Source organism: Berghia stephanieae, chromosome 4 (assembly GCF_034508935.2).
Source record: "Berghia stephanieae isolate SIO BIC M18660-M18661 chromosome 4, UCSD_Bste_1.3, whole genome shotgun sequence".
Classification (NCBI taxonomy): domain Eukaryota; kingdom Metazoa; phylum Mollusca; class Gastropoda; order Nudibranchia; family Aeolidiidae; genus Berghia; species Berghia stephanieae.
Window position 1 is genome coordinate 17,256,520 of NC_088363.1, and position 15,483 is coordinate 17,272,002.

Below are 15,483 nucleotides of genomic sequence, written 5' to 3' on the forward strand. Positions count from 1 at the left end.
CCCCTACCTCTATTAACTTAAAATAACAAAGCTCGATCATGACAATCACCCTATTAAATCACGTCATCCCTATGACATGTCTACCTGATGCTATCCTGATATCATACCACCATTTAAACCCCTACCCATCATGTCCAACAAACAACAAAGAGCTTTTGATTTATTTTTTTTTTAAAGAAAAAGAAAAAGCTAAACAAACAAAAACAAACAAACAAAAAAAACAAACAAAAAACAACAAAAAAAAAAAAAACATTGAGCATTTATATAGCGCAATATCCAGTAAACGCGGTCAGGGCCTTGTAGGGCGGAACATGGTGCCTGTAAAGAGATATTATAATTTTCCCAACAGAGACAGTGCTGTTAACGGCCTGATACTCATTTTACACCTGGATACGGCTAGATAATGTGGTTTAAGAGTCTTTTCCAGGGACTCAGTTATGCGCCGCTCAGAGCGGGACTCGATCCCAAGACACCTTCTAATGAGGGAGAGTGTTATACCACAAGACCACATAGTAGCATTATTTTGATTATTGATGAAGTTGAATTTTTTTAAATGCCATTACACTCCAAGGGTTTATTTAGGCCTATTGCTCCGATTCCAAATCCAAGTCCAAAACAAAGGGTAAAAATGTTCCTCTTCAAAGAGAAAGAATGATGGTGGAGATGACAAAACGGAAAGCTTCGTCAGAGAGGCCCTATCCAGCGTAAGATCGATGGAATGAAATTAGAGAGACAACCGATAGTAAATGGAACCTCCAAGACATCAGTGTCAAACATTCTAAAGCCGACCTTGATTATAGTTTTGACTTTGGTTCAAAGAGATCGGCTACACCACATAACATCTTTACTGATGAGGCGGACAATTAAAGGTATTAAAGGTATATAACACTTTTTATTCACTCGGAATTAGAAAAAAAAAAAACAACCCAAAAACGATAGTTATCTAAATGTTTTGTGTGTAGTGGGAAAACTGTTGGTACGTACGAGACGAATCTAAAATTGATAATATCGATAAATAATCAAGGACGATTTGTTCTAATTGTTATGCAAATATTTTTTATTCCGTTCTGAGTTTTAAAAAAAATTGAGAATGATAAATTTCGTAAGTGAAACAATTCTGAATGTTAATCAAATATGTATTAAATCTAATTGTCTAATTATCTGATTTATTGCATAATCTTATATTTGGTATATTATAACATAATAAATTTATTGGATGGAATGCTTCGTTTTTGTTTATAGACCAGACTCCAAAATACAAGCACAAGCTGACCAGAATAATCGACCTCGGCAAACCTGCCTCATCACAATACACGAACAACTATCGGACACCATTTGGTCAAGCTTTTCATAGAAAATTGTTGATCAAGGCATTGCCAATATATTTCCATGAATAATAGGTTATGAAGACATCATTTTTACAGGTTTAGCTTTGTTTGTTTGTTTGTTTCGCTTTGTTTTCTCTTGTTTTATGCTTACCAGACCATTGGTTATAGCTAAACAAATCGTAACAGTACATTTCTTTTTCATTCTGGTAACTAATTTTAAAGACTTGATATTAGGTATTTGAATATTCAAAGTGCAGAAAGAATACCAAGAGAAATGGACACAGGCATTCAATAATAGACCTAACGATAGAGAAGTTGTGGAGACACTACAGGTCATTTCAAACACGAACCACTTGGATACAACAGATGAGCAAATTGTGAACGTGACTGCTCGGCTAATTACATGTAACAAAATTAGTGCCAAACAAAATAACACAGACTGGAATGTTATGTTAGAAGAAAATATGATTCATCAAAGAAATATGTTGAAAAGGAAGCGAAGGTATTGAAAGAAAGATGTTGCAATGGAAGAGGAACGAGTTGTATCGAAGTAACAGAGGAAGACATACAGCATTATTTTCAAGCCAAGAAAAGACAATTGCGATGAATGCGTCAAACACGAAGGTGCAAATGTCGATGAAATGGCATGGAATTCTCATCGTGAATAATGGACGACAGCAGCTTCTAATGGTTGTGGCAAAAATAAAAGGATAAAGCTGAACGAAGAGAGTTTATTAATCTTATATTGATCTACAGGCTGATTTATTATCTCCATCGATCCAAGCCTCTGCTGTTTACTACATGACCAAATTGAGGCAGGTCTGACCGCCAACGAGTTGTCTCTACAACTACTTATGCGCAAAATTAACAGCTGGTACTTACACCAAAATAATAATCTCCAACGATGGTATAGAAACCTGATGTCAAGAATGTTGAGTTTATTTATATGGAAGCAAGGCGCCACAGTTGTACAAAAGTATTTATTTAGAGAAAGGACATATTCAGATGGTATGCGACTCAATAAATGCAGCAATTGAACGAAAGTTGACATTTCACTCCATCTAACTAAAAAACAATTATTTTTTAAACCTCTCACATGACAGAACACAGCACTCCATACTAGCTACAGTACATTACTTGACATACAAATGCTACCTGTCATTTGATGAAGTAACACCTTAACCACAAACAGGCCAGGAATGAAGGTAGCATTCCCAACTTTTACTGACATAAGAGTAGTTAGTTGTGAACCAGATGGAACCATTCTGTTTGAACCGAACCATCAGGACAACTGGAATCTGCTTCCCCGATCAATGAGTGATGGAAGAGCAACTTCTAATGATCACCGATGCAGGTTTACACCAGTCAGAGGAAGATCTCCTCAGAGAAATACAACCATCTCCAGCAGATAAAACCAACTTTGCCATGAATTTTATAATTTGAAACACTGATCAGTATTCTTCCCTTTCTCACCTTCTCCAACATTTCCTCGTTCGTACACCTGTCTGTCCATGATACCCTCAACATTCTTCTATACGCCCACATCTCAAATGCCTCTAACCTCCTCGTACATTCTTTGTCAAGCGTCCACGTTTCACAACCGTGTAAAAGGGTACTTATAACATATGTTTCTACTACTTTCATTCTGGTCTTTAAGTTTAGGTTGTTGTTTGGCACAACTGGTCGCATTTTATGGAACACGTTTTTTGCTAATGCTATTCTTTGTTTTATATCCTCTATGTCACGTGCGTCATGGGTGATGATAGTGCCTAAATATTTAAATTTCTTTACTTGTTTGATGATCTCTCCTTTGCTTGACAAGTGGAAGGTCGCATTGTTGTCATTCTTTGAGACCACCATGCATTCGATTTTCTTAATATTTAGTTTCAGGCCCATCTCTTCACTTTTGCACACCACGATATCTAAAATTTTCTGCACGTGTTCTGGAGAGTAGGCCATCAGAGTACCATCGTCTGCGTATCTTATGCTATTCATATTCTGCCCTCCAACGACGACGCCTTTCATATCTTCAATTTCTTTGAATATTATTTCACTATATATGTTAACAATCTTGTCTTACTCCCTTCTCGATGTTAAAGAAGTCCGATATTTCATTATCCAGTTTGACACACGCTGTTTGATTCCAATATAAGTTTTTCACAAGTCGAAGGTCTTTACTGTCTATACCGATCTTTTCTAAGATTTTGAATAGCTTATCGTGCTGTACTGAATCAAAAGCTTTGGAATAATCAATGAAGCATAGATAAAGTGATTTTTGTTTTTCGATTGACCGTTGCATTAATGTTTTCAATATAAAGGTTGCATTTACCGTACCCTTTTCTTTAATAAAACCAAACTGCTCGTCACTTATCTCTGGAGAGATCTTGCTCCTCATTCTTTTCATAAGTAGTCTTAACATAATTTTTGTGGCCTGGCTCATTATGCTGATTGTTCTGTGTTGGTCACAGTCAATAGTACCTTGTTTTTGGGTATCGTAATGAATACCGATTGTCTTAAGACATTTGGCAACTCACCCTTTTCATATAAGACATGAAAGGCTTTTGTCAGAATGTCTATTCCCAGATCGTCGAGGGCGTCAATCAATTCTATTGAGAATCTATCTTGGCCTACCGCTTTCCCCCTTTTCATCTCTTTACAAGCAGCTTCTACTTCTTCTCGCACAATCTGGGGACCCGTGTTCACAGTAGATGTTTCTTTATCCAAGCTCGTCCCTCTTTTGTCATCCGCGTATAGATTTTTTATGTATACTGCCCAACGTTCCAAAATTTCGTTGTTGTCGATAAGTATATTACCGTTTGCGTCTTTAACGCATTTTCTTGCCACAGCTGGGCGTTTTCCACTTAGATCTTGTATCGACTGGTAGAATTGTTTGGTGTTAGATTATTTTAGCCTTTCAATTCTGTGACATTCATGTTCAATATAATCTTCTTTTGCTCTCTTACATTCACGTTTTATAATCTTCTTAGCTTCTTTATATTAATTGCTGTTGCGTTCTAGTTTTCGTCTTTCATTCATCAGTTTCAAGATCTTGTCATCCATCCACTGTATGTTTTGGTTCGTGTTTTTTCACAGATGGAATAGTTTCCCTTGCAGATTCTGTGATGCAGTTCGATACTTGATTCCAGTACTCATCTATGTTTATAATATATCTAAGGTCAAGTTTTCACTTTTTTCTTTCACGCATTCTTTGTAATCATTTTTTATTTGATGTTTATTCCAATAGATCTAATTGCAGTTTTGGTTCCACTTTCTTTTTCTCTATTTGTTTAAGTTTTATTTTTAGCGTGGCCTTGACAGGTCTGTGGTCACTATTACAATCTGCGCTTGGAATAGTTGTTGCGTTGCGTACGATATTTCTGAATCGATGTTGGACCAGAATAAAGTCTATCAGATTTCAATAAAGGTCACCTGGGATTATCCATGTCCACTTCTTTCTATCGTGGTTTTAAAACCATGTATTGACAATAGTAAGGTTTTCCAATCTGCACCAGTCGACAAGTCTTTCCCCTCTATCATTTTTGGTACCTCGTCCGTGGGGGTCAACGATATTTTCAACTCTCGTTACCAACCTTTGCATTGAAATAACCAATTATTAAACGAATTTCATCAGATTTACATTGTTTTAATGTTTGTTCCATATCTTGATAGAATGTCTCAATTGTGTTTTCGTCACTGTCTGATGTCGGGGCGTATATTTGAATAATATTAACATTAAACAGGTTTCCTTTCAACTTTACTAAAAATAACTCTTTCTGAGATTGCAACATGATCTAAATAGCACTTTGATGTTGATTTGTCTAAAAGAATTCCAACTCCTTTTTCATGATATATACATACATATATATATAATATATATATATATATATATATATATATATATATATATATATTACATATATTATATATATATATATATATATATATATATATATATATATATATATATATATATATATATATATATACATATATGTATTGTATATACATTGAAAAAAACATGAACAAACTAAAAGGAAATAACAATTTTATCTTAATCTTTAAAGTTTATTTAAATTTTTTAAAATATTAATTTTCATCTCCTACATCCGTATGATGGTGCTGATGATGATGATGATGATGATGATGATGATGATGATGATGATGATCATCATCATCATCATCATCATCATCATAATCATCACCATAATAATGATAATAATAATAATAATAATAATAATAATAATAATAATAATAATAATAATAATAATAATAATAATAATAATAATGACACGCACAACTCAGGCCATGCAATACAAAGTATTAAGAAACGTGTTGCAGCTCTCCTCTATCTCAAAACCCGTTGTTCAAACCTCGGAAGTGACATCGGAGGATTGATCGTCGTGAAAACGCCGGGCGCGAAACTCTGATGTCGACATCAGAGCTTTGATCAACGGATTCACGAAAACGCTACTTCAGAGGTTTGATCATCAAACCGTCGATATGTTTTGGTCACATTATTTCCCAACATTTTATTCCAAAAGTTTCTGAACATTGCTGGTAATAAGCATATGCAATATTGTTGTTGTTGTTAATGTACAATCATTTTATGAAATAATATATTTGCATTCTATGTTGCTTGTGACCGATGACACCAAAAAGCAACCTTTTCTCCAATAGTTGGTAACACTATTGTACTATGATTGTTATGGTTTGTGTCTTTTTGTTTATAACTTACTAAAATAAAGTTTGATACTTAACAAAAATCATTTGGTTATTGCGCTTTGTCTCATTTTGGTGTCACCGGTCACAGGTGACACCAGCAACCTATAGGCATTGTTAACGTTATTATGCTGCGTTTGACCGTAATGTTATCTAAAGGGCCTTTGATTCATGAAGTACAGGGTTTTTGCTACATATATAGAAACATAAATGGACTATTATGTCACTTTTTTTGAGAAAAAGAATTGGCACCTTTTGACCTTGGCTCATATATATATATATATATATATATATATATATATATATATATATATATATATATATATATATATATATATATAGTATGCGCTTGGCTATGAAGCTCATAACATTGCCATCCGGAAGTATAACGGACCAACACACAAAACTGTGTGTAACCATGAACTTTTATAGTGTGGTTGATACAGATTAATGAGAATCACTCACAAACGCGGATGGCAAAATACAATAACAAAGGCTTGAGTGACGTTATCTTCGTTATATATATATATATATATATATATATATATATATATATATATATATATATATAGTCATTGTATATCCCAGTCCTAAACAGCTTTATTTATTGAAGTATAATATCAATATGCACATATTATTTCTCTACCAAAGATTTTCACCCCCCAAGACGACCCTTCACTGTGGACCTTTGTAAAGATGTGGTATGATAACGCCGACTGTTGTTATCATCAGTCTTTGACACATTTGGGTCAGTATTATCTTGATGCTAGAGTATTAGGTTTTTTTAAAAGATAATAAACATAACAAAAAGTATGCCTTAAATTATACAAAGAAATCAAAGACGCCTCCGATCTCAGTAATTTCTCAGTAGTTTCTTGTTTACGAAACCCGCCGAAACCCAAGGAAATCCGACAAAACCTGACAAAGTTATGGGAAGTAGGCAGCAGTGGGGAGTGAACCTGGGACTCGGGGAAATGTACACCAGTGTGTAGTTAACCTGGGACTAAGAAATACCCGACTTTTGAATACATTCATACTCAGACATGCTTTTGAGTAGTAATAGTGTTTGCGCATTGCGTAACCTATTGTCCTTTTTTCACATTTATTTTCACTGTCATGGATGTTGTCATCTAATTTTATGTTTTATTGGCGAAAGCCTAGGAGTAACTAAACTTGAAACTTGTCTTTGTATGTGTAGCGCCCTATAGCACGTCGTGGATTCTGCGCGCTGTATACCCGAATTATCACATTACATACAGAAAATTATCACATTACATACATTCCATCTATATTATGACTATTGAAGGCTTAGAATCGTGTTATTTGCATCTTTAAATATGTATCACCACTATTTTTTGTGATATTACTTTACTCAGGTGTGAATGAGTACCTGGCTACAGACAATACGGATATCATGAGAGTGTTGGTACAAAAACGACGCCGAACAAGTGACCGGTACTAGATGAAATAGAAATGTGGTTCTAGGGGAAATAAATGAAATATTGTCAAACGCATTGAACATGATTGTAGAATGCCCTAAATAAATGTTCATATATTATAACTCTAATAACGTAGGTCCTTTTACAGAGATACTTCTTTGAAAATCACTTTTTTGTTTTAAGCTTTTAGAATGGAGCCTTAAAGAAAGGTGGTAAGAATAAGATATAAAATAGGAATGGGATTAATCAATTGATGATATGTATTTAAGTAAAATACTCATAACATTCGCCAGCCACACGTACCAACACACAGAATTATATGTAACCTTTAACGTTTAAAGTCTGAATCCTATAATTTAATGAGAACAAATCAGCTATCAGGTTGTATAAAGACAATAGCAAAGAGCTGAGTGACGTCCACTTCGTTCCTTCTATGAATTGTGTGGCGTAGCGGTATAAAGTCATCAACAAATATGAATATAACAGCTTCGAGAGAGAACGGAAAACAAACAAGGAACGTTTCAAGATCAAAACCCTTCTTCAATCAATAACAAAAGCATCAAAAACATTAATGAATACATCACTTGAAATCTGAAGCCTAAGGTTTGGAAGTTTATTTAAGCTTTTTTTGAGCTTTTTTATATAGCGCAATATCCATAAAATGTGCTCAAAGCGCTTTACAAGGGGTCCCTGGTCAACAGCAACATTTAACATGTAGGACGGGTCATGACGCCTGTTAAGCGATATTATAATTTTTCGGACAAAGACAACGCTGTTAACGGCCAGGTACTCATTTTACACCTGAGTAAGGTGAGAGAATGTGAGTTAAGAGCCTTTTCCAACGACTCAACTATGCGCCGAGCGCGAGGATCGAACCCGGAACCTTCCGATCCGAAAGCGGGTGTCATACCACTAGACCACATAGCCGCACAAGTCTAAGACAAGATGAAGCTGATTTTAATCGAGTTATCTGGACAACATTTTTTAGATGTGTTGTTTTTTTCAAAGTACAAATATAAACAAAGTCCAGGAGTGTTTGAAGTGGCTGAGACTGCTTGTAAAGCACATTAATCACATTTAGAGGGTATTGCGGTTGAGAAAATAAGTTCACTAGCTCATATTACTTTCTCTCATTACTCAAGAAGTTATTCCAGCAATCCTTGGGCACTTCGGGTCTAATATTTCATATGCAATAATCAGTAAAGGCTTATAGTCCGATGACCTCGTGTTTTCAGATAATAATAATAATAATAATAATAATAATAATAACAATAATAATAATAATAATAATAATAATAATAATAATAATAATAATAATAATATAATAATAATAATAATAATAATAATAATAATAATAATAATAATAATAATAATAATGATAACAATAATATGATAATAATAATAATAATAATGATGATAATAATGATAATAATGATAAAATAATAATAATAATAATAATAATAATAATAATAATAATAATATGATGATGATGATGATGATGCTAATAATAATAATAATAATAATGATGATGGTAATAATAATAATAACAATAATATGCTAATAATAATAATGATAATAATAATAATAATAATAATAATAATAATAATAATGAGATGATGATAGATGATGATGTGATGATGATGATGATAATAATGATAATAATAATGATGATGGTAATATATAATAAAATAATATGACTAATAATAATATGATGTAATAATAATAATAAAATAATATATAATAATAATAATAATAAAAATAATAATAATAATAATAATAATAATAATATAATAATAATAATAATAATAATAATAATAATAATAATAATAATAATAATAATAATAATGATGATGATGATGATGATGATGATGATATATGATGTGATGATGATGATGATGATGATGATGATGATGCTAATAATAATAATAATAATAATGATGATGGTAATAATAATAATAACAATAATATGCTAATAATAATAATAATAATAATAATAATAATAATAATAATAATAATAATAATAATGATGATGATGATGATGATGATGATGATGATGATGATAATAATAATGATAATAATAATGATGATGGTAATAATAATAATAATAACAATAATATGCTAATAATAATAATGATAGTAATAATAATAATAATAATAATAATAATAATAATAACAATAATAATAATAATAATAATAATAATAATAATAATAATAATAATAATAACAATAATAATAATGATAATAATGATAATAATAATAATAATAATAATAATAATAATAATAATAATAATAATAATAATAATAATAATAATAATAATAATAATAATAAAATAATATTAATAATAAATAATAATAATAATAATAATAAATAATAATAATAATATATAATAATAATAATAATAATAATAATAATAATAATATATAATAATAATAATAATATAATAATAATAATAATAATAATATAATAATAATAATAATAATAATAATAATAATAATAATAATAATAATAATAATAATAATAATAATAATAACAATAATATGCTAATAATAATAATGATAATAATAATAATAATAATAACATTATTACTTACAAAACAGAATAAATCAGACTAACATATATTGTAACCCGGAAATCATAGGATTTGTAGACCTCTATTATTTTAAACTAAGTTATTAGGGTGATTCGACGGGTGTAGAAGCTGACTGCCTATGTAAAACTCTCAAATGGAAGGAACATTATCACTTAATTTTCTTATCAAATAAAATTTAATCTCCACCCTAAACGACTCATTACAAAGATGATCACGGTGATGATGATGATGATGATAATAATAATGATGATGATGATGATGATGATGATGATGATGATGATGATGATGATGATGATGATGATGATAATGAGTACATTTATAGCGCTTTATTCCGAAACCTCAAAGCGCCTTAAAACAATACATGTTACTACTTTTGAAATCACCACTCGTACCTGCAGCAATATTTTATCAATTCAATATTTTATCAATTCATTTATAAGTAGGACAAGCTACAACTCATACAAGTATTTGATGAAAAGAAATGCATTAAGACGTTTCTTGAAGACACCAACCCTATCAAATATTGTAACGGACTGAGGAAGGGAGTTCCAAAATTAATTGATTATGGACCTTCTTGCTTTATTTCAGGCTTCACTCATCTCCTAATGGGAGGAATTGCCATTGCAACTCACAGGAACCTCTCGCCTTCCCATCCGATCTTCAAGATTTTAGCACCTCACTTCTTGTACATCCATGCCATCAACGCGTAAGGATGAATGTGATATTTTGTACTCATTTTCACATTATTATAACACCTCATCCTTCCTTCGTTGTTTCTTTTCAGTCGTTAACTGCCGTTCGATGGAAAGATACGTATTTAAAGATTAGGCCAGAACACGTCCTTCAAATATCGATCAATTTAAATTATCCTCATTTTGGCCAAATCTCTCCAATCTGGGATATCGCGAGGTCGGTCGTTATTAAAGTCCAGGGTTTTAGAGTTTTTGCCAAGATGAGGGCCATTTAAACCGATCTATACTTGAAAGACGAGTATTCTGGCCAAATTTATAAATACGTGTTTTCCAGAGTACGGCAGTTGACTGCTACAACGCGGGTCAGATTAAAAATGATATTTAATTGATTGATGGTGTGGTGCGCAAAAAAAAATTAGTTTCTTGCGTTATAGTCCATACAATCTTACCATTTTGTATTTTGAAATTGTCTTTTAGATATTGGAGTAAGGTGTAAAAATACAATTTTTAATTGAAATCAAAACGGCAACTCATTGACCTTGTGGGGTATGGTCTTTGCTTCGTATCCGAAAGGTACCCGGTTTGACTACTCGCCGCGCTGTGTGACTTTGAGCAAGTCACCTCGCCCGAGCTCACGTTGCGGCGCTGCACTGCAGATGACGCCTAGTTAATCCAGTCTTCATTTGGAATAGACCCTAAAGGGGCAGCGTGGCTCAGCAGTACGGTCTTTGCTTCATACCCGAAAGGTACCGAGTTCGATCACCCACCGCTGCTCTGTGTGGCCTCGAGCAAGTCACCTCCCCCTAGCTCAATTTGCGGCGCTTCACTGAGGCTGACGCATGGGTTATTCCAGTCTTCCCTTGGAATAAACCCTAGATACAAATTTCCCCTATGGGATGAATAAAGGGAATTTTTTATTTAAAGACAAATTCCCGTATGAATAAACGGAATTTTATTTATTTATTTATTCATTTATTTATTTACTTATTTATTTATACAGTTTATCTTATTGACCTCGAGGAGAAGACCTTGTACGATTGGTCTTTCGTCCCCCGTCCGGGTCAATATTATAAAGCTCGATATCGGTCAAAAATCCTATATATTAAACTTGTCATGTACTGATGACTCTCCCGAATCGCTAAAGGTGACCCGCCGTCTCAATTCGGTTTCAGTCGTAGTGAACCAGATGCTGATAGATCTAAGTGTGACATATGGGCCCAAATCTGTCAGCATAAACCTGGTACTTAGAATTGAAATTAAAGTTTTTAAAACTTTTTAAAAATTTTAAGTACGAGATCTAAGTTTGCCTATTCCATTGGAGAAAATGTGGTCTTGTGTGCTTTTTTGGGGAAGAGGGGGGGTTGTGGCAAGAATGTCAGATTACTGGACAAAATAAGAGGGATGGTGGAGTGGGGGGGGGGGGGGGGGGGGGGAGGGGGGGGGGGAGGGACAAGAATGCCAGATTATTAGACAAAATGCAAAATATGTCATATAAAAATGCCAAATCGTCTGATAAGATGACAAATGTATTTTATTTTTTTTGCCACGTGCACATATAAATGGTGTGGAATGTTAAAAATCATATCGCATTCATCCTGGTTGTATTTAAGTAGTCTTATTCACCGTTCTACCGATTGATGAAGGGTAAATCCGAAACGTCCACATCACTCGTATACGCTTATAAACTGGAGCTTTAACTCTACCACGTCATTATTTTTCATACGAGCTTTGAGGTGTACATTTACATTTCACCCGACATGTTTTTGTGGCAGTCAAAGCTTTTTTTTTTCTGTACACATCTTATCGCTTCTGAAAAGCTAATAATTTTTATGATAGAGCAGAGAGTCGTGGCCGTAAACCTTTGGCTTTTTCGGTTCCAGGCTCCTTGGAAGAGTATATGTGACCAGTCCTTCGGAGGACTAATAATGAATAGGTCTTACTTACTTACTTATCCGAACCAGCGACCACCTGAGCTCTAGCCCTTCGGTCTTGTGCCATGACGTAGAAGTTAGACGTCTTTTGTAGTTGTTCCAGGTGACTATAAAGTGTGTTACTGATGCTTGGATTTAGTGGGAGGAATGTGCATCTCATGTCTTCAAGAGGTTGGCATTCAAGCAAGTAGTGTGTTACTGTTTCATTGGGGTTATTGAGATAGGGGGCAGGAAGGGGATGTGTCTTTTGTAATTTTGCTTAAATGGCTGTTGAGCGGTATGTGTTGTGTTCTTAGTTGAAAGATGAATAGGTCACATCATGAATCATAAGGTGGCATAACTATTTTAGTAACATGAGATTTAGGGATATTCTTAAGATTACGACGTGAAAGAGAGAGGATGGGCGATATTTTATTGACGACCAGAATTTATTTAGACAAAAAAATAAAATAAATAAGATACCATCACTTTGAAATCATAAGATAATTACACAAGGTATGTATCCAGTCCTCCGGAAGAGTGGTTTTACACTTCCAATGAGATTGGAACCAATGTTTTGACATCACACTTTTATTACATATTATTTATTGATTTTAAATGTTAAAAAAGATTCATAAATGTTGTTTAAATGTTTCATATTTGGATACAAAATGTATAAGTTATCTTTTAGCACAGTGACCTTTTATTTGTTTGGACACAGGCTAGCATTGGATAAGCTTGTGGCACCTGGTGGATGGGTGGACAAGACGATGTCACACGGCGCCGAAGGATTGTTACATCTAACTACAAGAGGGTGAGATTTATCATCATCGTCATCATCATCATCACCATCATCATCATCATCATCGTCGTCGTCGTCGTCATCATCATCATCATCATCATCATTATCATCTTCATCATCATCATCATCATCATCATCATCATCATCATTATCATCATCGTCATCATCATTATCATTATCGCTGTAATCATCGTCATCGTCGTCATCGTCCTCCTCCCCCACTCCTCCTTCTCTTCCTCCTCCTCATCCTCCTCCTCCTCCTCCTCCTCATCATCATCATCATCGTAATCATCATCACCACTACTATAATCAAGACATTTTCATTGTCACCAAGCAAGTGATTTCCCATTAGTAAAGCAATACATAACTATATAGTATTTTGAATGAAGGTATGACTCAACATGCTTTGAGTAAAACAAAGCTCAAATCAATTTGCTGCATTATATTTAAGATCGTCCTTTAAATATTGATCGATATAAATGACCCTCATCTTGGCAAAAAGTCTCAAACTTGGGACATCATCAAGTCTTTCGAGTTTTTCAAGAGTACGGCAGTTAATTTGTTAAAAGCATGGCCTAACGGTTACACGTTTGTTTGAATATTGTACATTAATCTCAAAATGAATGCGTGCGCGCGCGCGCACACACACGCACACACACACACATTCACAAACACATACTCCCCCTTCCACACACACACACACACACACACATGCACACACACCCAAACGCGCGTGAAAGTTATACATATATATTATATAATGTATAAATAATAAAAGCAAAAAGCATGAAATAATAGTGCTCACATTGTCCCAGTGACAAGAAACAGATCTGTAGGAGTAATAATGATTATACTTAAAATGTTTATTATATAATGTATCTATAATTCATATACATATTATCGAGAATATACTAGATGTATATTTCATTCATTTATTATTCAAACAGAATTGATTCATGGCGAATGAATGTTGAAGGCAATATACCAGAAGCTGTCAAGCAAAGAGGGGTATGAAGAGGATATAATTTTACTGACATCCAAGTAATGTGTTTTCTATAATATAACGTGGTGGAAATACAGGGCCTCTTTTAAGTCTTTCCTTGTTTAATAGCATCTGTAACAGAAATACGTTACAGCAAATATACTTAAGAATACATAATTACTTTACATTTTGGTTACCATTATTTCTTTATCAATGCGCCTTAATATGGTTCCCATGGCTACCTACAAGCAAATTCAACCCATTTTCGAGTTCTTTCCGTATATTTTGTAGCTTTTGGCGTGATGGATTCAATCATAGCTCTTTTTAAGGTAAACGTGCTAACATCTGGTGTGGAGCTGAATATACAATGTCTCTGATGTAGGCCTATAGGAAAAAGTCGTGCGAAGAAATGCCGGCTGACCCAGGAGGCCAGGAACTCGGGTCAATCCGTAGCCCTCGTTAACTCATAGCCTGACTCAAGGACCCACTAGGACTTATATTTTGATGTCATTTTAAAGATTTGTGTTGCGCCTAGTGAGTTGTCGTAGGAAGGAAACAAGTGATTCCATTGGTTGAACTATTGAATACAACTCACGATTTGTTTTCTTGCCTTTTGACGTCATTGTTTGGTCAGTGTCAGGCTATGAGTTTACGAAAGCTGTGGTCAATCTCTCCCAATTCATCGGTCTCTAAATGTGTCGATTAGAAATTTGCTAATGGTCTGTCTCCAATGTGAAGGAACACCGCCTTACTGAAAAAAAAAATATCTATGGCGGATATTCATTAAGATGGGATGAAGCATAGAATTCTAGCATATCTATGTGCGGCTATGCGGTCTTGTGGTATGACACTCGATTCGGACTGGAAGGTCATGGGTTCGAGCATCGTTCGGCGCAGTTGAGTCCTGGGAAAAGGCACTTAACTCACACTCTCTCACCAAACTCAGGAGTAAAATGAGTACCTGACCGTCTACAGTGTTGTCTCTGTCAAAAAAAAATGTAATATCGCCAAACAGGCTTC

At 33.8% G+C, this 15,483-nt stretch overlaps 1 protein-coding gene across 1 annotated transcript in view; it reads left to right on the plus strand.

Annotated features, from left to right (window-relative positions):
- The window catches only part of LOC144970126 (allene oxide synthase-lipoxygenase protein-like), a 44,643-nt gene that overhangs the window by 13,734 nt on the left and 15,426 nt on the right, over nt 1-15,483 (plus strand). The window contains exons 7-10 of the mRNA XM_078909374.1: nt 6,699-6,795; nt 10,666-10,783; nt 13,401-13,493; nt 14,429-14,489. Coding sequence (XP_078765500.1) covers nt 6,699-6,795; nt 10,666-10,783; nt 13,401-13,493; nt 14,429-14,489 — 369 coding nt within the window. The remainder of the gene's footprint in view (nt 1-6,698; nt 6,796-10,665; nt 10,784-13,400; nt 13,494-14,428; nt 14,490-15,483) is intronic.